At 44.9% G+C, this 24,358-nt stretch overlaps 1 protein-coding gene across 1 annotated transcript in view; it reads right to left on the bottom strand.

Annotated features, from left to right (window-relative positions):
* The window catches only part of Nceh1 (neutral cholesterol ester hydrolase 1), a 58,854-nt gene extending 42,860 nt beyond the window's left edge, over positions 1 to 15,994 (bottom strand). Inside the window, exon 1 of the mRNA XM_021653712.2 lies at positions 15,646 to 15,994. Within this exon, the coding sequence (XP_021509387.1) occupies positions 15,646 to 15,783 (138 nt within the window). The 5' untranslated portion in view covers positions 15,784 to 15,994. The remainder of the gene's footprint in view (positions 1 to 15,645) is intronic.
* Between the last annotated feature and the right edge of the window lie 8,364 nt (positions 15,995 to 24,358).

Below are 24,358 nucleotides of genomic sequence, written 5' to 3'. Positions count from 1 at the left end.
CTCATGGGAAGGAAACAGATATGATGGGCAAAAGCAAACAGGCTGGCTGGCTGGCTGGCCCTATAGGATGCTGCCTGGCTGGAGAGATGGGCTGTAACTTCCTGTGAGGTGTCATCACCCCTGCCCTCTCTGGTCAAAGCTTCTGGGGAACTCCTGCTCTCTTACCCACGTATTCATTTAGGAAATTTACAGATGTTTACTTGGTGCCAGGGACTTTTCAAAGCTAGGTCCGCAAGGTGGAGATGGGGGGAAAGGGGGCACAGACATGTCCCTTCCCCGCTAGAGAGTCTTCCAACCAGTCAGAGAAAGACAGATTTAGGTGGGGAGACAAATTATTTAAAGATAACTGAGCAAAGCTGGGAGTAGTGGCTCACACTTATGATCCCAGATGCAGAAGAATGGCCATAAGTTCAAGGCCAGCCAAGCTAGAGAGTGAGACACTGTCTCACCCAATACCACAGGACCTGTGAATACTGACCTTCTGTCCTCAACAAAAGTATCATTGCGTTTCAAGTGGCCAACTCCTGACTAAGGAACTAAGGAGTCTAGATTTTAGCTGGGGAAAAGAGAGGAAGAGGGATGGGAAGAGATTCATTAATGGGTAAAAAGAATCAGCTAGATAGGAGAAATGCATTTAAGCTTCTATTATGCAGAAGGGTGATTATAATGAACATGATAGATAGATAGATAGATAGATAGATAGATAGATAGATAGGTAGATAGATAGACAGATAGATAGAGAAAGAGAGTATGTGTGTACATGCACACATATCAAGTGTAGGTCACCAAACCAGAGGCATTAAATCCCCTGGATCTGGAATTACAGGCAATTGTGTGCCACTACATATATGGGTGCTGGGAATAGAAGTCAGGTCTTCTGCAAGGGTAGTACACAGTCTTAACCACTAAGCCATTTCTCCAATCTCAGTGAATGACTTTATAGCACCTATGCCATAATAGTTAGGAAAAGAATGCTGAGTGTGGTGACACGCAGCTGTAAAGCCAGCACCTGAGAGGTGAAGGTAAGGGGACCAGGAGTTCAAGACCAGTACACAGCAAGGTGGAGGCCAGATTCTGTCTCAAAAGAAACAGAACAATGGTAAAACGTTAGGAACGTATGTAGGATGTTCTCAACCTCAAGAAATGATAAATGTCTGAGATGATGGATGCATTTACTGAAAATTACTGCACCCACATTTATACAATTACCTGCCAATTCATTAGTTTAAAGGGGCAGAAGAGATGGCTCAGTAGTTAAAAGCACTGACGGTCCTTGCAAAAGACCTGGGTTTGATTTCCAGCACCTACAAGACAGCTCACAAGCATCTTTAATTCTAGTCCCAGAGGGTCCAATGTCATCTTCTGGTCACCTTGGGCACAAGGCTTGCATGTTACAAATGTATTTGTTTTTTGAATTTTTGTTGAGACAAGGTCTCACTTCATAACCCTGGCTAGCATGGAACTCTGGCCTATACAGGGCAAGCTGGCCTAAATTTCAGAGAGATATGCTTGCCTCTACCTCCCACATACTGAGATTAAAGATGGGTACCACCACACTCAGCTTTTTAAAAAAAAATGGGGGAGGAGGGACGACTTGGTAGCACATGCCTTTAATTCCAGCACTCTGGAGACAGAGGCAGACAGAGCCCTGTGAGTTCGAGGCCAGCCTGGTCTACTAAGTGAGTCCAGGACACCCAGGGTTACACAGAGAAATCCCGTCTCAAACAAACAAACAAAACTTAAAAGGAGTCCAGGTTGTAAAATATACCTTCACAAATTTCCCACCATTCTCCTTAACCTTGGAACTCTTTGCAATGTGTGGCACACCATGAAAGCAAATAAGAAGGCTATCAGCTGCAGGCTCTCCCTAAAGCCAGACTTTCAATCAACAAACCAAAACCCAGTTCAATATAAACAGTAAAAGGAAACTTAAAGTTACCCAATCAGAAACCGCCAACTAACCTCTGACCAAGAACTTTCCATTGACTCATACCTAAGTAAGGCAAGGCCCTGGGCTGCTTCACCATTCTCCCCTCTTAGCCTTCCTGTGTTCCTTAACTCATAATCGCCTTGCCTCTGGTTCCATTTTCATTTCCTTTGAGGCTCGTTAGGAGTTTAAGTCACACCCTGTAATTTTTGCTTTTAATTCTGATTATCTGTTTGGTTCAACAATAAAAAGACTTGTGATTTTTAATCAACAGACTCCAGGATAGTCTGCTGTTGTGCAGGGATTACAGTTCTTCCCATTCACACAGTTTCAGTAGTCGCTGCCTCACCTGCAGAGCCGTCTCATTTGTTGTAACCCTGAGAGCTGCTTTCTTCCTTAGAGGTGTCCTTTACCCCACATGAGTGGGGCTGTTCAACACAAATGTAGCCGTGGATTTTTGTGAATGAGGGTCGGCCTGTCAAATTCATCTTATGGAAAAATAGTGGGATAGTCTTAATAAATGTTAATATCATGAGTTATATTGTGAACGTTCTGACATTCAGGATCTTTTACTCAAAATAAAGAAATCCTTGTTAAACCAGGAAGGAAAAAAAAAAAAAAAAAAAACAGATTAGGTAGATGGGGGGTGAGGGGAGATAGGTAGATAGGCATACAGACACTCTAAGCTTTGCCAATGAAATTATATGTTTTGTCTGTGTACCTCTGGATGACCTGGAGCTGGCTTTGTAGCCCAGGATATCCTTGAATCTTCCTGCCTCAGCCCCCAAAGCACTGGGAGGACAGTGCCCCACATCGGGCGGGGATCTGTGGTTTCTGCTGATTCTGTGCTGCCTGACTGACCAACTGTTCTTCACTCAAATATACCGTTCAATTTGCTCTGTCTCAAGGTTTTTTGTTTTTGTTTTTAACAATATTAAAGTTTCCCAAGACAAAATTTATCTGTTCACATGTTTATAGGTTTTTTTGAGACAGGGTTTTCCTGTAGCCCAGGCTGGCTTCATGCTCATTACATAAAGAGACTAGCCTCAAACTTCTGATCCTAACCTGCCTATATCTCCCTAGTGCCAGGATGAAAGGCATGCATTACCACATCATCCTTAAAAGCTGTAACATGCTTGTCCTGGGTAAAGCATTCACAAGGTATGAAAGAATTTAAAGTTGGGGCAGCAGAGTAGGAAGAGGTAGAAATGGGAAAAACTAGACTAGAAGTTTCTAAATAAAAGTGAAATATATATATATATATATATATATATATATACACACACACACATATATGGAAGCCAGTAGCTTAGCAATCATGCTTCTGTAAACCAGTTTATGAATTTTTTCCCCTCCCCCTGTGCCAGGGATTGAACCCAGGACCCCATGCAAGCTAAGCAAGTCTCTGCCACTGAGCCTCACCACCAGCCCTCTGTTTCTTCTCTTATAAAATGAGAACATTACTACGTTCCAAAGTGGCTGAGTTTCTGATTCACTACATAGCTCCTCCACCTCAACACCTGCAGCAGGCAGGAGAGCTGGCCCTGCCTCTCCACGACAGCAGCACTCCAGAGAGCAGGCTCTGTACTTCACCTGGACGGCACAGTAGAGCTGGCCCTGGTGGCGCGAATGTGGGTGAGCCAGCCCCAAGGGCATGCACACAGGACAGCTGGTCCCACCACTCACCACTGTGCCAGTAGTCCGCTAGTGAGGTGGCGTGGGCACAGGAGAGATGCCCTCCCCCCCCCCCTTGCCACCTACAGGTGGGAAAGCTGGTCCCACCTCTTGCCGGCTGCAGCATTGGGTGAGCTATCCAGGGCAGCGCTGGAGAGCTCACCCTGGTTGGTGTGGGCTGAGCAGCTCAGCTACTACCCAGGCTCAGATCCAAGGCTTTGAGTTGGCTCACCCCAACAACTGGCCCATGTATAAATTGCTGGAGTGTTCGAAGGGGCAGATCCTGCAGAACCAGAGCCACAGGATCTCCATGACACAGAGCAGCAGTAGGATATCCAAGAGGAGGCCCCGTGAGGATCTAGTGTGATAGTGTAGCCGGAGCCAGAAGCATTGAACCAGACCAATGACTCAATGCAATGAACATGTGAGAACAAAGATCTGTGGACAAGAGTATACTGTGTAACACACAGTACAGCTTTAACAACCAGACTTTTTTTTTTTTTCTGTTAGGGGTAGGTTGCCCGGGTGGAGGGCAGATAGGAAGGAATGGAGAGATGAGTGGGATTGGGGCGCAATATGTGAAATTCACAAAGAATTAATAAAAACTTAAATTAAAAAAAGAAAAAACAAACAAACAAATTTAAAAAATAAACAAAATTTAAAAAGTAGCAAGCTAAACACCCTTACCAAAATGGACATTAAAACATTCAGAGGAGGGGCAGTAAGATGGCTCAGCAGGTAAAGGCACCTGCTGCTATCCCTGATGACCTGAGTCCAGTCTCTGCAGCTGATGCAGGAGAGAACCGAGTCCCAAAATCTGAATTCTGATCTCCGTAAGTGTGCTCTGACAGAACTGTGCCCACCTCACACACAAAATAAATAAAAATAAAAGGAAGTTTAAAAAAAAAATCAAGCATTCAGAGCAGAAAAAAGTTAAGCTGCCTGTGGTAACATGAGCCTGTAATGCAGGCACGTGAGAGGCTGAGCAAGAGAAGGTTGCATTCAAGGCCATTTTGTACAGAGTGACTGTGTCTCATTAAGCAGGAAGGAAGGGAGGGAGGGGAACTCTGAATAAAACCCATAGAGTTGGGGGTCACCAGTTACCCACTAAGAGAGAAGGCTAGGATACTTTCATGTAAAGATGGAAGCTTGCCTGCCATCTTTGAGGATGGCGTAGAAGGACAGCTAATATTTACCGAAGAAAACCTGTTGCTAATTCATTCCAAAGTCAAAAAGAAGCATAAATCTTTTATTAAAAAAAAATATTATGAGGAAGTTGGAAACCCAGAAAACAGCAAGGCTTGCAAAAGTAAAAGAAAAAGAAACTCAGAAAACAGCAAGGCTTACAAAAAAAAAAAAAAAAAATCTGCAAAGGAAACAAAAGGCCGCTTGTAGCCAAGTTCAGAGTCAGAGGCACTTGAACACTAAGGTCAGACCCTTGAGGCAGTTAGGGCAACAGGCTGAAGGAAACAGAACCAGAAACTCCTCTGGTTTCTCTATCATAAATGACTGTCAAGAACCAGAAACAGTCAGAGGAAAAGCATGTCTGGTAGATGAGAATGCTGGGGATACACTGATGCTCAAAGATGTGTGGGGTATTGGCCAAGGCGGAGGGCTGGAGGGCCTCTGAAGCAGAAGGGGCAGGACGAAAGCGGTCAGACACACAGATACAACACACGTTCACAGCGAGGCTGCAGGTCTCCTCATTCCAGGAACAGGAAGATGTGGGTACAGACCTGGTGACTGGAAGTTAAGTAAGACAGGAGCACGCTCCACAGCCACAACTTCCGGGCCCAATGTCAACAAGTCTGCCTAGGTTAACTGTGATTAACATGCTGGCCTTGGGTCAGTGAGACGGCTCGGTTAGTGGAGGTGTTAACCAAGCTGACAAGCCGGGACCTGACATGACAGAAGGGGAGAACCAATTCCTACAATTTGCCCCCCCCAACTTACATAATGCAGTGGCGTGTGTGCGCGCACGCACACACAGTATATTAATTATTAATAATTAATTACTGCTTATTATTAAGCAATAAATATTGGTTATTATTATTATTATTAAGTGTCCTTGAGCTAGGGAGGAAGCTCACTGGCATTTCCAGCACGCAAGAAGTACTTGTTTCAACACCCAACATCGCAAAAAGCTGGGGGTGGTTATTACGAGTGCAGTCTTAGTACGGTTGGTGGAAGCAGGAGGCTCAGAAGTTCATAACCAAGGTCATCCTCAGCTTTTTGGCCAGTTCTGCACATCCTGAGATAAGTTAAAAGGAAAGAAGTCAGGATGCAAAGAGTTCCACAGTAGCAAAGTATACACCGCACCCCAGCAGGAAGCATAGAAGCTAGAGCCTAGAGCCTTTCACTGCAGCTCATCAAGTGACCTTGAGGTCACTGACCTTTGCTGAGCCTCACGTTCTCAACGGACAAAAGGCACAGCAGTGCCAACCAGTTAACAGTTTTGTTTCTTTAATCTACTAAATGAGGCAGGAAGTAAAATCTTTCCCAAATCCTACAGTGCTACACAAAGTACATAAAAGCCATGTTTGTTTGCCTGGTTGGCTGGTTCTGATTTTCTAGGACAAGGTCTCCATATACAGCCCAGACTAGCTAAGACTATGTAGGTCAGGTTGGCCTGGAGCTCTCACTGCTCCTACCTTGGCATCGTGAGTGTTGAGATATTAGGTGTGTCAGTGATGCCCTAGACAAGATGCCCCAGTCTCCCTCTATCCCCATACAAGCCCATTTGCAGTGACCCTCAAGTGCGCATGAGCAGCCAGGTCACCATCCAGTGTGCCAACACATTCAGCTGCGTATTATCATCTCCCTGGACTGATCCCAGCGATGTTCTCCAAGGTCCCTAACCCTGCCTTCCCCACCAGCAGACCCTCTAAGCCAGGGTCGCTGCTACCTTTCATGCAGCTGTCTGTCTGTCCCAGGCTCAACACAGCTCCTTTCTCTCATTCCTTAGCATATCCCACAGCAGCAGCCCTGGTCAGTTGCCTTCAAAATCCACTACTGACACACGTCTTCATGTTCTCCGCTGTATAACATCTCTTCCCTGGATTCTGCTTGAAACTTCCGTTTCTACACTACCAACGGGGACTCTTCTAAAGACTTATGGGTGTAACTCAATGATACAGTCCTTGCCTCTTATGTATGAGGCCCTAGCAACAAACCAGGACCAGGAAGCGAACAAACAAAACCATTTTTGCGTGCCGGAGGAATGCCTTACTTGAGATGTGCTTGCCTCTCATGGTGGAAGCCCTGGGTTGCCAGAGCTCATCAACAGTGGTGCATGGGTATGATCTCAGCACTTTGGAGGGCATAAGAAAGAGCATCGGAAGCTCAGGGTCATTACTAGCTACATGGAGTTCTTGGCCAGCCTGAGCTATGAGAGTCTTAAAATAAAAAATGCTGGGTATTATTCTAAAACAGACTTGACCACGTGACTTCCTGCCTTTTTTTTTTTTCTTGACCACAGACAAGAAGCCACTCCTTTGCCCAGCCCATGCTTCCCTCTGACCTCCACTCTGTTCTTTCCACTTTTAAGGCTCTAGCTGGTCTAGTCATTTTTAGGTCTTCAACTCTATCACCATCTCCCCTTGGGCCCTTCATTCATGTACTGTCACTCTGGCTGAAAAGCCCTTTCACCCCTCTCTGCTAAGTGCCTAACTTCTGTTTTCTCACCGGGTCTCTGTGCAAAGTCAATCAGCCCCTGAGCAGGGGCAAGGCAGCCTTGCCTTCTCCAGAAAAAACGCAGTTGCAGTGATAAAACTGAAACACATGGAAGGCACTGAGCACAGGGTCTGAGAGGAAGTGCTCAGAAAGTTTAAAGATGCTAAGTGGGCTGTCAGCATTCAGCCTTGAACATGCCGCAGTACCCGGGGCCACTTTCTGTTGTTTGGTTTCAGCTCTCCAGTACTGGGATTACAGTGTAGTCTGCCCTGCCCTGACCCCAGGTCTATGTCCGAAGTCCTTTTCAAGGATATTACAGGAGCTCCTAAAGGCCCCATCTTTAATAAGTAAACAGTTGCTGCGGAAAGCTGCCCGTCTCTGGTGGAGCTGCAGGACACCATCATGCATGCTGGGATGGGCTTTCCCGTGATCCTCTGAATCACCCATGCTCCTGTAATATGCTCATACCTTCACTGTCATTAGTGCCTGTCTGACTGCTGTGAAGAGACACCATGATCCCGGCAACTCTTATAAAAGGAAACATTTCATTGGGGCTGGTTTCCAGTTCAGAGGTTTAGTCCATTATTGTCATCATGGGAAGCACCGTGGCATGGAAGCAGACATGGTGCTAGAGAGATAGCTGAGTGTTCTAGATCTGGACTGGCAGGCAACAGGAAGAGAGACTGACACTAGGCCTGCCTTGGGCTTCTGAAACTCCAAAGCTCCCCTCCCCACTCCCCCATGAAACACTTCCTCCCACAAGGCCACACCTCCCAATAGTGCCTCTCCCTGCGAGTCTCTGGACGCTATTTTCCTTCAAACCACCACTTTATCTTGGATACATAGATATTTGTTTGCACCTCACCAAGAAAATCTCCACAGTGAGATTGGTTACCTGTCTGCCATTCATTCTGCCGCTCCTAGCATTGGTGTTCAGTTAGTATTTCTTAAGGGTTGGAGGGATGGCTCAGTAGTTTAAGCCCTTGCTGTGTGAGGTTGGAGTCCCCGGAACCCAGGCAGATGTGGAGTGAAGAGTACTGGCTTACCAATGATTCCAGCCTGGGAAGGCAGGGACAGGGGATCCTTCCAACAGGCTGACAAGAGACAGTGGCTTTTGCAGCGTGCTAGATTTGATCTAGAATAAGGTGGAAGACTGACTTCAGAGTGTTCTGGGCTCAAGGACAGTGAGATACCTGAGTTAGTTAAGACACCTAGTGGCAAGTTCAATCTCACAGTGGAAAAAGAAATCTGAGTCCTGTACGATGCTCTCTGCCCTCTGCATGAGTGCCATGGCATGTGCATGTCTACACATGTCACATATGTCCACATGCATACATACAACATAAAAAAATGCCCAACATTAACCTCTAGCCTCCTCTGCCGGCACACACATGCGACACACATGCACTCACCACAAACACACACCAAGAAAAAGAAAAAAAATTTCTCTATTGAATAGGCCTAGGAGTGTGTGGCTCAATGATGGAAGACACCCTTAACATGCATGAGGCTCTTGGCTCAATCTCTAAGCACACACAGTATTTATTCACATAATATATATGACATATAGACATTGGATGTAATATATCTACGATATGGCGACTTCTAGGTGGTAGGATTTTTAACTTGATTCTAGAAACACTAAAAAAAAAAATTGCTACTGTTTCATAATATGACATACCTCAAATTGTCCTGGGAGTGCTGCCAGGCTTGTCACTTGGCAACTTAACGGCAATCCAACTCAATGCTTTCTTTCCTTTGTGTAGTGCTAGAGAATGAACCAAGAGCCTGATGCAGGCTCGGCGAGTACTGTGCCACTGAGCTACACTGCCGGGCCCTATGCCTTCACTCTTCCATTCCACTTGGTTTTGAGATAGGGTCTTACTATGCAGCTCAAACTGACCCTGGAACTCTTAGTCCTCCCACCTCACATTCCCAAGTTTGTATCACCTCACACTAGCTCTTTTCTTCATAAGCATAAAATAAAGGGAATAAATAAGCTATTTCAACAAAGTCTCACTGGAGGCTAAGATAACACAAGCTAGTTATTCACTTACTTGTTATTGTAAACTATGCTTGAACCCAAGGCCTTGTGTTTGTTAGGCGCACATCCCCCATCTCTCCCTACTCACACCCCCTTTGAGTTCTTATTTTGAGGTAAGTGTCTCAATAAGTTACTCAGACTAGCCTTGAACTTGTCATTTTCCTCTGTCAGCATTTCCAGCCACTGGGATTGCACAAGTATACCACCATGCCTAGCTAAAACCAGATCTCTCTCTCTTCCTCTGTGTGTGTGGGGGGGTGAGGGGTGTTTCTCTCCCCTTCCCCTCCTCCATCCCTCTCTTCTTACTTCCTCTGGGGTGCTAGGAATAAAATTCAGGTCTTACTCATGCTAGAAAAGCACTCTACTGTTTCCACGCCAGCCTCATACTCATCATTTTTACAGTAACAGCGCATAAAAAGAAAATTTTAGAATCAGTGCTGAGCCACACTTCACAGAAACGTCTGTGGATCAAGCTTGGGCTGCCTGTGAGAAACAGGATAGGTTGTCTCACAGAAGGCCACAGCAGAACGGTAGCGTCTCTGTGCTCAGGGCTGTATTTGCAGAAGTGCGAGAAAAAAGTTAACATGAGTCTGATGCTAGCCACTGCCTTCCACATCTGGTGGCTGAGTCGGTCTGACCTTAGCATTTCCTAAGTGCAGTCTGCAGAACACAACTCAGTCTGCTCAACTGGCAGACACCTCCCTGGAGGTGAAGCCTTTCGGCTGCCCTGTGTTTGTAAGAAACCCAACCAAACCAGCTAAACATCACTATGGTTACGGAACCCTCCAACTTCCATGAAGCTGGAGGGGGCATGCAAAACTGGTTTCCGGCCAAGCATAGCAGCCCACAACTGTGGTCACAGGGCTCCAGAGGCTGGCGGTGAGTTATCGCAAGTTCAAAACCAGCCCGCACGAAGGACACAGTAAGTTTCAGGCCAGCCCGGCACACAGTGTGTGATAATGGTTCAAAAAAAGAAAATCATTAAAACTTATTTGCTAATATTTTAAAGTAATGAGATCACCACTATTCATCTTTTCTTCCAGGCCACAGATGCATGTGAGCAGCTGCCTCAGCTCCCATCCCATCCCTTCCCCATGGACGGTATCCCCTCAACCCACATGCCAAAATAAACTCTTCCTATACTGAGGAATAGTTCAAGTTTATCCAATATCAATGTAATTTCCAGTTCAAAAGTTATGGCAAAGGTCAGCACAGGGGATCTCTGCACTTTCCAGCTAGGCTGAAATTTCAGTCACACCCACACAACACAGGAGCCCAGAGAGGCCTGTAGAGCGCTCAGGTGAGGTCACATTACAGCTCCAAGCATGAGGAGACACCTAACAGCTTTGCTTAAGTAGTCCAAGAGCTTGACTGTCTTACTATTTCCGTAAGAAAAAGAAAGACAGAGCCTGGTGGTGTGGTGCTGTGCTCAAAAACGGGGAAATCAGCAGACTTACATGCCACGTGCAGTAACCTTTCTTTTCCATTACACCATTAAGAAGATTCATAACTGACATACCTAGAGCTAACAGACTTTGCTAGAGTGGGTGCCCAGAAGCCTCCGGTCTCTGCCTCTATAGTGCTGGGAATTCAGACATGTGATGGAAATACAGACATGTATACTGTATACAGGTTTTACATGCACACTGAAGATTCAAACTCAGGACCTCATACTACACAGAAAGCATCTTACTTTGCTGTGTGAGCCACCTCCCAGCCCCTACTAAACATTATTTTACAGTACAAGCATTCTAGCTGCTTAGCACTCCAAAAGTATGAGGTGACTACAATGACTGCAGGGTGCCGGAATTGAACTGAAGGGCTAGCCCATGCAAGATGAGCACTCTGTCACTGAACTGCATCTCCAGCCGGCTTCTTTTTAATGCAGAATGTTTCCTCTACTTCTTACAAATGACCATGCACTTTGCTGGAGGAGGAGGTTCTCCATCCTGTAAAATACCTGCATCTCTATCAACAGCTTTGCCTCTATCTATCATGACGTAACAAAGTCCACCCCAAAAGACAGGTGGCCAAGAAAAAAAAAAAAAAAAAAACATGCTTCAGAGGTTTCTCCTGATGGGCACTGCCAAACCTCCACGCTCTCCCCGGTAGTGCTCTCCCCTGTAGTGCTCTCCCTTAGACCAGTGGTTCTCAACCTTCCTAATGCTACAGCCCTTAAATACAGTTCCTCATGTTGTGGTGACCCCAGGCATTACATCATTTCATTGCTACTGCATAGCTGTAATTTTGATACTGTTGTGGGTCATAATATAAATACCTGATATGCAGGATATCGGATATGTGACCCCTGTGAGGGTCAAGATCTGCAGATTGAGAACCACTGACTTAGACCTAGAAGATCACCTAACTAATTTTTATAACTTAGTTCTATATGTGCTGGATTACCCAGCTAGGTCAAGCAAAATATATATATTATCCATAATATATGCAAATAACATCCTAAATAAATATTACCCATTACAGTATTGAGTCTTGTTTATATTATAGTACAATTTGAAGGTTTTTTGTTTGTTGGTTTGTTTTTGACAGAAGATTTCAGTATCTACTCCCTGTTAGTCTTGAAATTGAAGCAATCATCTTGCCCCACCCATATGAGTGCTAGAACCACGATTCTTTGATAGAACAGAAATCACCCTGGGGACTCTTTAAAGAAAAGACTGCTTTACCTGGCTGGCATAGCCAGTGGCACAGTGCCTGCCTAGCAGGGGTAAAACCCTGGTTCTACAGGCACAAGGCAAACTACTACGAAAAGCACTGAAAACACCCAGAATTCTGAGTAAATGTGGCATGAAGGATGGCCCAGGCAGGAGGAGTTTTCAGGCAGTCCTAGCACTGAGGAGCTAAAAACAGGAGGATAAAGGGTTCGAGGCTAGCCCCTGCTACAAGGAACACTTTCTCAAACAAACAACAAAAAGCAAAAGAAAGTAAGATCCCTGAGCAGCTTCAAGGGACCCAAGGAAGAAAAGCTCAATAGACATAATCCCAATGACCTGACACAGGGCACAAGATTAAATATGAGAATGGTGTAGGCCAATGACAACAGAATAAAGAGGCACTCAAATTATTTTTAGACAGAGGCTCACTGTGTACCCTGGCTAGCCTGAGCTCACTATGTAGAGCAGGCTGGCCTGAACCCACACCCACAGAGATCTGCCTGCTTCCACCTCGTGGGTGATGGAGAGGTTTGAGTGATCCTACCGTGCAGCACTCAAATATCTTGCTATTAGGAAGAACGCCAAGTTTAATCTCTTAAATAACTTCAATGGCTTTTGTAATTGAGCCAAGAGATCTAACCTAAAATTATTTGGCAAACAAGGTTATGCCAACATCACAGCAGCTCTCTAGGTTTTAAAGCTATAAATCAGATTATCTTATTGTTTGAAGAAAATTGGACAATACTACAGATTTTCCCCAAATTTTTACCTCAGCTGTGGGAGAAACTCTCAGAATGACAGACAATCATCAGCCTTTAAATAAACTCCCAGGACACTTGGGAGGCTGAGGCAGGAAGATTGTGAGCTGAAGACCAGCTTGAACCACATAGCAAGCTGAGGACAGCTTGAAACAGGTAGCAAGATCTGGATTGTAAAAAACCAAAACTAAAAAACAAACAAACAAACCTATAATCTGAACACTACTACGGACAGTTTAAGGACTATACAGCAAGTTCATAGCCAGCCTCAGCTACATGACACTGTCTCAAACAATGAGAGAGAGAGAAAAGAGAGAGAGAGAAAACTGCTAGGAATTTGAAGGGAGCTTGGCTTAGTATATTTCAGGTCAGCCTGGGCTATATACAGTGAGAGATCAAGTCTCCAAAGATCCAACCAAACAAAAACTATAACAATAGTTGAGGTACGCGGTGGTATACATTTTTATCCCAGCACTTGGGAGGCAGAGACAGGTGGATCTCTGTGAGTTCAAGGGCAGCCTGATCTACATAGTGAGCTCTAGGCCAGCCAGAGCTACATAGTGTGACCCTAGAGACAGAGATAGAGAGATGGGGAGCAGAGGCAGAGACAGAAAAAGGGAAAAAGAAAGGGCCACAAACATAACTGGGCCAGGGTGAGGCTGTAGTTCACTGTCCACTCCTTGCCCAGCATGTACAAAACCCTAAGTCTAATCTCTGGGAGAAAACTCACGAAAATTGCATGCCAACTAGAATGTGCTTTCATCTGTTCTGACTGGTCTTGCCAACATTCTCAGTTTAGCAGGAAGGTGCTCAGAGTCACTCTCTGAAAACTCACTTCCAAGCCAGCATCAGGTAAGAACACTCATGACCTCACCAGTTCCTGGACTGCCTGCTATTACACTCCCCAGTTCCCAGCATGTAGGAGGGACCGCCATAGAAGCCTAGAGTAGGCTTGCCCTGGTGATTTGAAAGGCATGTTGGAAAAGAAAAGCTTTTCCCGAAACCTAGACTTTGCTAAATTTCTATGATTGGGAAGAGTTCTTCAGTGACCTAAAACATGAATAGACAAAGCGTCTTCACACCACCACGCCATTCTTCTTTCCTTATTCTAACCTACTGAAGAAGGCCAGCCCTGCCCCTTGCTCTCCAGAATCTTTGTGAAGCGCACACTCACCTCCTGAGGGCTTCCTACGAGAGACTGACTTTCTTGGTAGCATGTAGAGAAGAGAACACCATCGTTCCAATACTCTACTAAGGCCCAAAGGTTGGCTCCGTCCTACAAATTCAGCACTTGGGAGGTAGGAGCAGGATCAAGAATTCAAGACCAATCTGGGCTACACATTGAGTTCCAGGCCAGCTAGAGCTACACACTGAAACTCTGTCTGAAAAAAAAAACAAAACAAAAACAAAAACAAACAAACAAACAAAAAAAAAAACAAAAGGAGCTGAAGCTTTTGGGTTAAGAGCGCCTGCCCTGGGTTCATTCCCAGCACCCACAGAGAGACTCACAACCCTCTGTAACTATAGTCCCAAGTGATCCAACACCCTCTTCTGATCTCTGTGGGCACGGAACCCACGTGGTTCATGCGGGTAGAACACCCATACATAAAAATAAATAATAATAAAAAATAATGGATGTTTATATACCTTATTTAAAAAGGGGCCGGGGGAAGAGGCCCACGCCTTGATCCCAGCACTCCTGAGGCAGAGGCAGGCAGATCTCTGAGTTCGAGGCTGGCCTGGTCTACAGAGCAAGGTCCAGGATAGCCAGGGTTACAGAGAAACCTTGTCTCGAAAAACAAGACAAAACAAAAACAGTATTAAGGCTCAGTGTTGGCCAGAGGCAGGGGATGGCTTGGTTGTGGAGGAGCAGTGGGAACCCGCATAACACAGACCACTCAGAAACACTAAGCAGCCATAGTGTTCAGCCTTGGCTGCATACTGTGCTTCTGATACTAAAAACAATCTTCCTACCAGGGAGGAAACCAAACAGTGACACTGTCCTCCCCACGGGGGAGCAACATACTTGGGCAGGACACAATGCAGAGAAATGCCACCCTACAGGTTAAAAGAGGCCACACGGCCCTGGCTCAGACCAAGGTTATCTCTGGGACATCGAAGGACGCAAAACAAACGCTGAGGCGGAAAACAGACAGAGCCTACAAACGAGGGCCTTTTACAGCCCTCCGGGCTTCCCAGCCTCCGGGCTTCCTTTTCTTCGGCTGCGCCGAAAGGTGCCAGGGACGGAAGCAAAGGTCAGAGCGGTTCCTCCTAGCCTGCGGTCCCCAGAAGGAGCGCTGGGGCCTGGGGACATCAGGAGGCTGGCCGCGCCCGCTTCAACCCTTCAGGGAATTAAAATCCCTTTCGTTAAAAACATTTAACTCCTCCTCTGCCAGCCGGTGGACCTAAGAAGGTGGGGGCGGGGTGGTTTATAAACTGCCGAAGGCTTTGGCTCAAGACACAGCAAACCAAGAAAGCCGGGAAGCTGTTTAGGGACTTAGGGAAGGTTAAACAGCTGTCACAGAGACTCCGCGAACTTCACCTATTTCCAGACTCGTATCTGCCCGCAGACTTCAAGGATGCGAAGACCCTCGGTGCCTGGGCTAGGGGCCCTGCGGAAGCAAGCACTCGGGGATGCGTGGGTGACACCGGGTGTCCCCATTGCATTACAAGGATGCAACCATGACACCCTCAGCACCCAGGGGATCAGAAGCGATGGAAGGGGAGGGGGCGGGGAGATGCGCGTTCACTGGAACACGGAAGACACGGATTATCCCTATTGCAGTTCCAGGATGTAAATGTGGCACCCTCAGTGGGCAACCTGGAAAAGCGATGCGGGGCTCGTTCGGGGGAACAGGGACGACAGACACGGGGCATCCCCTCCGCTCAGCTCACCACTTGCTGTGCGCCGCGGAAAGTGGCGTCCAGCAGCATCAGTTTCCAGGGGTCGGACACCGCGCCGGGCACAGGGATGTACACGTAGTAGGCGGCCAGCGCCAGCAGCGCGGCCAGTAGGACGCACGACGACCTCATCGTCCGCAGGCCGGGCTGTCCGGAGCTGACCGCGGTACGGTGCGATGCTACCCGGAGACGGTCAGCAAGTTTATGCCAGCCGCAGCCGCTGCTTCACGTGTTCCTCCTAAGGCTGCGAGCCAATCACAGGCTGCGTCTGGAGGAAGTGGGAGCGTGGATGTGCCCCCTCCGCGGTGTCCTTTCGAAGAGCTGCGGGCTAGCCAGGTTGCAGGAAGCGCGGTGGTGCTGCAGCGCCCGGAGCACGCACAGCAACCCCTGGCGGACACTGTGAGCGTGGCCGCCTGCGATGCCAGGCTGCCTCTGCCGGTTCGCAAAGGGCGTTCCAGGCAAGCCAGAGCTGCTTGAAACAGTCTCAGAAGAACAACTGACAGTAAGAAGCAAACAAACGAAAGTTGTCTTTAGTACTCTCCCCTGCCCATTTTAAAAGTAAGTAGAGGTAAGTAACTGACATGGGCCATAGGAATTTATATCCCACAACTGTTCTCAAAGGTCTCCCTCTCTCATGACGAATTCTTCTGTATTCAGTATCAACCCTTCAGTCATTTGTGAGATTTAAACTCAGTATCTTTGTATGTCTTTACCTCACAATTAGGAACGATGTACTTAGTAATATACTGCTGGATAGTCTGTACCTTCCTTTCAGAAATACCTCTTCATATCCTTTGCCCGTTTTCATCAGGTTGTCTTTCAACTTAGATATATTTTGGACATTTACCGCTTACTGACTGAATGGATTTGAAACACATTTTTTAGATCTTTGCCCTACATGTGCATTCTGTAGATTGTTTTGCTTTATGAAAGTTCTTCGGCTTTATGAAATCTTATATTTCTGGTTCTTTGATTACATTTGTGTCTTTTGATTTATGCCACACTGTTTGTTTCCCAAACTCATGTCGTGATATTCTGACGAGTGTTCTCATTGACTGTGTAAGGCAGTCAGCTGTCATAATTAAGTCTTTAGTCCATTTGAATTGGTGTGTTTATGTGTTGTAAGATGAGGATGTAATCACACTCCACTTTATTTTTTTAATATTTATTTATTATGTATACAGTGTTCTGCCTGCATGCCAGAAGACAGTACCAGATATCATTATGGTGGTTGAGAGCCACCGTGTGGTTGCTGGGAATTGAACTCAGGACCTGTGGAAAAGCAGCCAGAACTCTTAACCTCTGAACCATCTCTCCAGCCCTGCGCTCTACTTTAAATATATATATATGTATTATAAAAAGCTTGTAAATGAAAAAAAATCCCTTTTCAAAAAAAAATCATCTGAGAACTGGGGAGAAGGCTCACTGGGTAAGAATGCAGTGCAAACTTAAAGACCTGAGCTTGAATGCACAGTCCCATGTACCCTCAGGCCTGTGAGAGGTAATGGCTGGGGCTTGCTGCCAGCCTAGCACCAGGTTCAAGGAGAGACTGTCTTGGAGAGTCAGAATAAGGCTGAGAGATATAGAACAGGACAGCCACTATCTTCCTGTAGCTTTCACGTGCCCCGTGCTGAGGTTACAGGCTTGGGCCAAATGCCCCGTGGCTCTTTGTATTATGATTGTAACTTCTCGCTGATGTAAATTTTCCTTAATCCGAGGAAGGTAACCCAGCAGATATAAATTTACCATTAGTTCCAAGGTATGTATGTGTGATGGCTATTCTTGGTTGTCACCTTGACTACATCCAGAATTAAAAACTCACTGGAGCAGCTGGGCATACCTGTGAGGGGTTTTTTAATTAACTGGAGCATTTGACGTTGGAAGACCCACCTTAAGTCCAGATCACTTGAGGTCAGAGGACTCTCCCTAAATCTAGGCCACACAGCTTCTGGTTAGGGGCAAAGTCATATACTATGCTCCTCAGGCTTTCCTTCCTGGTCTCAGGGTGTACTTCTTCAGGATCCTGCCATACATAGAAGACATATTATATGTTTATAATATATAATATTAACATGTTATATGTTTATAATATAAATATATATGTATATCTATTATCAGTCTGTTCCTCTAGAGAATCCTGAGTAATTAAATTTTCTCGGTATGGAATTCCTTCCTGGGCTCTGATGCCCAACAAATTTAGGACAGAGCTTTTGGCCTTGTCACAGGAAGGGGGAGACATAGCTGGGGAGGGGAGAGAGGCTGGCTAGGCAAGCTTTACAGATTGAATTGTCTTGAGGGCTAGAGGCTGGCGACTGCCTCCAGAAAAAGCTGTAACTCTGATAGTGAGTGCCTGCTACTGGCAGGAAGAAAGGATCTAAATATGTGTTTTGAATCCATACAATCAAAAGAGGTAAATGTCCAAGATATCTCTGAGTTGAAGGACAACCTATGAAAATAGCAAAGGATATGAAGAGGCATTTCTGGAAGGAAGACACAGAATATCTAGCAGTATACTATTAAGTACGTTGTTCCTAGTTGTGAGGTAAACACATACAGAGATACCGAATTTGAACTTCACAAACGACTGGGTGGCTGATACTTAACATAGAAGGACTGGAAAGTGTGTGACAGATGTAATTTTGTTTTGATTTGGGTGTTTTAGATTCTAGAGGCACTGTCTTGCCTTACACAGGAGGCTCACTTTGAACCAGACACCCTCCTCCTTTAGGCCTTGGCTAACAGGGCTTACAGGCATGAGCTACGGAATCTTACCTGGGTTGAGGGACTTCAGAAGTGTAGGGTGTGCTAGATTGCTACTACATCTTTGGGAAACAGATGAATATTACAGGGCTCCAAGAATTCCAGAATTATGGGCAACTGGGTGGATGGTCCCCACAGGAGAAGAGCTAGGTGTTATACACGCCTGTAATCTCAGAACTTGGGTGGTAGAAGGAGGAGATGCTTAAAATGAAGGTCAGTTGATGACCAGCCTGGGCTACATGAGATTACGTATCAAAATGAAGAGGAAGGTCTGTGGGGAAAAGGTACTATCAGGCTTTCTGAAACTAAAGTTGAAAAAGGTCTTTTCTTTCTTCTTCTGAAAACTTGTGTTTTCAAGGGCGAGAGTCTGGTGGGCAGTTCAGTGTGTCGATTTGGATCTGAAGAGAGATCTGAGGTAGATATTAAATTGAATATTTAAATATTAAGTTGAATATTTAAAATATTAACAGTATGAAAAGTGAGAAAAATGTCAAGTGTAGTGGCCAGAAATAACAATGCTTATGCAGCCCACAAGCTCTTTTGTTTTCTCTTTTAAATGTATCTTGGGACTAATTGGCAGACGATGATGTCCCTCCAATGCACCAGCTTCGGGATCTGTTCTCAGCTTCTCAGAAGAATATTTTTAATTATGATATTTCTTATCCTTGCGACAACATACACATATACAGTAAATTATGTTGATATCCACCCCTCATTTCCCTGCCCCAAATCCTCCTCAACATGCCCCACCCCAACTTATGCCTTCTTCTTATGTCTCCTCCTCCTCTTCTTTTTTGATAACCCAGCAGGTCCAATTAGTGCTAGCGATATGTGTATGAGCGTGGGCTCATCCCCTGGAGCATGGGAAACCGTGGGCATAATCTCTTGTGTACTGTGTGGATTCTTCACCTGTCAATAAATTGCTGACTGGCCTATAGCTGAGGCAGGAAATTGGAAGGAAGAATTCTGCCGAGAATGAATGCTGGGATAGAGTGAATCCTGGGGAGTCGCCTGCAACACTGAAGAGGAACAGAAGCATGAAATGTGAGAATAGAATAAATGAGATTAATTATGAGAAAGTCAGGGAACATGCCTAGCTATATTGGCCTAGGCTTTTCTAAATATATTGAGGTCACAGAGTCATTATTTCTGGCAACAAGGGCTTGAGTGAAAAATATGAGTTACAGAAAAACCTCCAACTTCAGGAAACCTGTCAGTTGGCCCAGCCTCAAAATAGAGTGATTTCCACTCCTCCAGCATTTCCTCAGGAAGGGATGGGATGAGAACATCTTTCCTATCTATGGCTGAATTTTGTCTGGGTTGATCTCATGTAAATCTTGTACCATTAACCGCACTGCTGTAGGGGTGTGTGTGTGTGTGTGTGTGTGTGATAGCAATGTCATATCCAGAAGATAGCATTTCATAGCCCTCCCTTCTACCCTCCAGCTTTTATATTCTTTCTTCTGCCTCATCTGAGCTATCTGTTGAGCCTTTTCAGTGGTGCAGGAGGGTGGGCAGAGTTGGGATAGGAGACTTGATAAAGACAAAGACATGCCATGTTAATTAGCTAGGAGCACCCACTCTCTCATTCTCAAGTGCTTTGGTCAATTATGTCTCTGACTGACTGACTGACTGACTGACCACCGTAAAAAGAAGCTTCTTCGACCAGAACAGCCCATGTTTATGCGTATAAACGTAAGTATTTAGAAGGCAATTTGGCTAGAGGACCATTGAACCAGATTTTGACCAGGATTACAGTGCTAAACATGAATTCCATATTCTGGAGCAGGCCTCAAATCCAATCAGAAAGCAATGCATTACCCTGTAACAGTCGTGCCACCATTGAACCACTGAGTACATCTTGCCTGTCCAGTCAGCAATGTAGCATGCAGGGTCCACTGCTGAGTAATCACTGGTCTAGATAGCAAGTCCAGGACTGCCAGGGCAGCAGAGTGAGACCTTGTCTCAAGCACTCATCCACAAGCCAAGCTCTAATTTCAGAACTTGGGAGGAAGTGGAGACAAGAGAAATAGGAATTTAAGGTCATTCTTGGCTGCATCCTGAACTCAAGACCAGCCTGGGTTTCATGAAACCAGTCGTAACAACAACAGCAAAGAAGGAGGAGGAGGAGGAGGAGGAGGAGGAGGAGGAGGAGGAGGAGGAGGAGGAGGAGGAGGAGAAGGAGGAGAAGGAGAAGGAGAAGGAGAAGGAGAAGGAGAAGAAGAAGAAGAAGAAGAAGAAGAAGAAGAAGAAGAAGAAGAAGAAGAAGAAGAAGAAGAAGAAGAAGAAGAAGAAAAAGAGGACAGGCAGAATGTTTGGGTTTATAATCACATCCACATTCTCAGGAGAAGTGATGTGTTAGTTCCTTCATTCTTCACCTTCCTGGAGGTGAGACAACAATAATAAAATCACCACCACCAAGAAGAAGAGGAAGAGGATTTTAACTTGAAACAATGAAACAATGTAATTTAAGATTACTGATAATGATCTTAATTATACAATAGTGTATGTAATGACTGTGTAATCTTCAAAGAAGAAGCATGCAAAATGTTAATGAAAAATTAAAGAAAATTATGTCTAGTGAAGGAGAAAATAGCCCAATATTTTAATAGCATCCATAAAATTAGTTCAACTGGGTGTGAAAAAAAAGGTGAAAATAATGAGCATTTCCCCCTTACAATGGTGACTGTATCAAGCACCACAACGTTCACATTAGTGCTCATTAGGGAAACATTTTCTTTTTTACATATATTAACCAAAATTACCTCTCTATTACAGATAATTAGTACAGCTATAAAGCTTCCTGTGTTCCAGTTATACAAAAATGAGAGCAGTGTGGTAGGATTAGAGTTATCTGAGGCTGGCGGGGACAGGAGGGGGGGATGCCCAGTTGGTGGGGTGCTAGCCTAGCATCCACGGTGCCCCGAGTTTAACGACAGCACAGCACAAACTAGGCACGGTGGTGCACACCTGTGATCCCAGCAGTTGGAAGGGGGCATTTTATTAGCTATAGACCGAGTCTCCAGAAGCCTGGGCTTCATGGGGTCCTGCATGAGTCATAACAATATTACATCAGTGTGGTTCAGTTTTATCCCAAGCACCCAGCATAGTACCTGGCAGGTAAATGCCTAATGGATAGAGAGCTGTACTGATTGGCTTTGTAGTGTTACGAGTACTGCCCGGCTACATTATTTGATTTTTGGTGTGTTAGAGTTTTGAGACAGGATCTCGTGACCTTAAACTTCTGATTCTCCTGGAGGTGGAGGTGGAGACTTCCAAAATACTGCCATTGCAGTGCCTGCCACCACACCTACCCTGCTGGCTCGCCTGAATTTTAGGTTTCTCCCGATTTCCTCCTGTTATTCACATAGAAGTATCTATGTCCAAGTTACTTCTCTTTCTCTCCCCCTTCTCCTTTCCTGTCTCAAGAGCTCCTGGTGGTTCATTAATCTCCTACAAAAAAAAAAAAAAATGTTCCCTTATCATCTACTTGCTTAAACATTTGATAGAATTCCCACTAAAACATAAGCTGAAACCTGATAATGTCATATAGGCCTGAAATCAAGGTCAAAGAGCCACTGCTTGTTGTTGTTTCTGCTATCTCTTTATTTCCTTATTCGTTTTTTTGTTTTTCTTTTTTTTAGACCAGGCTGGCCTGGAATCCACAGAGATCTACCTGCCTCTGCCTTCAGAGTTACATCACTGGGAGTGGTTGGGCTTGAAGTTTCAAAGCCTCATACCATTCACTCTCTGCTACTTGCTTACAGTTCTAGATGTTAGCTCTCCTCTGCTCGCTGTGTCAGCTGCCTGTGGCCACATTTCCCTGCTATGGTGGACATTAGCTTTATAGAACCATAAGCACAAATAAACTCATTCTTATACTGCTTGCCTTGGTTACCGACTTTTATCACAGTAATCGAAAAGTAACTAATACAGGTAACTTGTTTCTTTGCGTGGCCCAGAACTCACTATGCCAATCAGACTAGTTGGCTTCCTCTGCCTCCTGAGTGCTTAAATTACAGGTATGTGTCACCATGCCAGGCCACACTTTTATTTTAGCTGTACTAGCAATTATTCTATTCATTTGACTATAATCACACTCAAATTTTCGTAAATGAATTGTCTAGATTTAAAAACTCTACCATATCTTAAGTGAATCCATTTGGTAACCTGTCACATTAACACTCTTCCTTTCATAACTGGGATGGCTATGGCTTAAAAATTCATTCAGTTCCTGGGTAATGTTCTCAAATGTCAATTAAAATGTAAGTTATTTCAGCCTTGATGACCACTAAATTTACTACATCTAGGAGAAACAATATGATTACAAACACACAATAAAATAAAAGTAAAAAAATTGCGATTTCATATTTTATTATTTCAATGTTTTTGTTATTTACCTGATTTTTGGTACTGTGATAAAATGGTGAGCAGAAAGGCAGCGCCCTTTCAAGTGCCAGAGATAGAAAATAAAACAAACATCTCACCAGTCATTACACCAATACATCAATAGAAGAGGTATTTATGGTTGTTAGGGGTTAGGGTATGGGATTCTGTAACCGGAATTTTTAGTACTTTGTGGGTTCCTTACTCTCTTTCACCCTTATTGCACCCTTCCAACTGCCCTCCCCCCCGACACTAGGTAGAAGAGAAAGAAGGATGGGGGGCAGGAGGATATCATTAATTTAGACTACTTCCTGCTCATTAGGGGTGTTCCTTGGGAAAAATTTGATCTTCGTTGTCAGATTATCTAATTTCTTCTTGTTCTTTGTGTGCAACCACCTGACCAACCACCAACCAGCCAACTGAAGCATTTATATACCTCCTGGAAAGTTCCCAGAATGTCAAACTTCACACACACACACAGAAACTATCCGCAGCTGGTAAAACCACACCTCTGCTAGAGCATGAGGCAGATCATAGTCACCGGCTGTGAGGCAGCCTTCTATCCCCACACCTAGGATTAAAACGAAAAGCTATTCCCATAATATTTAAAGAAACCCAAATTACAAACTTCTTACTACAGGATTCTGACACTGTGAACAGTTAGAACAGTCCTTGAAAGGTTTAAAATTAAAGGAATAGAGAGGTTCTGGGGATGTAGTTCAGCTGGCAGATTCTTGCCTAGCATGCTGAAGTCCTGGGTTTCATCCCTAGCACCCATGAACAGGGCATGGCAATGCATGCCTGTAATCTCAGAACCACACCTGTAACCTTAACAAGGAGGAGGATCAGAAGCTCAGGGTTATCCTCAGCTCTAGGATACCATGTCTCAAACACAAGCACACACACACACACACACAAATGGGAACTAGGTGATAGAGGAACAAGTAGAGAAAGGCAAATATATGTAGAGAGACCCTGATAAGGAAGAAAAGTGTAGTTAGAACTCAAGAGAAGGACACTGAATAGTAATGAGCTCAGTGGTAGAGCTCTTGCCTAATGTACAAGAGGCCCATAAAACCCTGAGTTCAATCTTTGCACTATAGTGTGTTGGAGGCAGGGGGTATGGATGAGTGTGTGTATCTGTCAGATAATAATCAGGTATAGTTGAAATCAGACCTACTAAGATAAAGCACTTTCTGGAAGACATGACTTGAGATTTGTGCCATGTCACCTTGCATGTTGAAAGTAGTATTGATTCTTGATCATGTACAATGTGATTCTTATGGTAAGTTTTGTGAATGGCTAGTGACTGTTACTAGGCTCTGGGAATAAACTGAAGGGCAAATCAGTAAGGCTCCCATAGAGAGAGCTTCAGTTATTTATTCAGTTTTAGTTGGTTGTTTTTGTTTTTGAGATAAGGTCATATGAAGTAGGAGATAACCTTGAACTGAGGTAGCCCAGGCTGGCCTTTAACTTATGATCATCCTGCTTCAGCCTCCTGAATACTGACTTTTGTTTGTTTTGAGACAAGGTCTTTTCACTCTATAGCTCAGGTTCGCCT

Source organism: Meriones unguiculatus, chromosome 2 (genome assembly GCF_030254825.1).
Source record: "Meriones unguiculatus strain TT.TT164.6M chromosome 2, Bangor_MerUng_6.1, whole genome shotgun sequence".
Classification (NCBI taxonomy): domain Eukaryota; kingdom Metazoa; phylum Chordata; class Mammalia; order Rodentia; family Muridae; genus Meriones; species Meriones unguiculatus.
The sequence above is the reverse complement of the archived record's forward strand: the minus strand, read 5'-3'. Positions and strand labels throughout refer to the sequence as shown.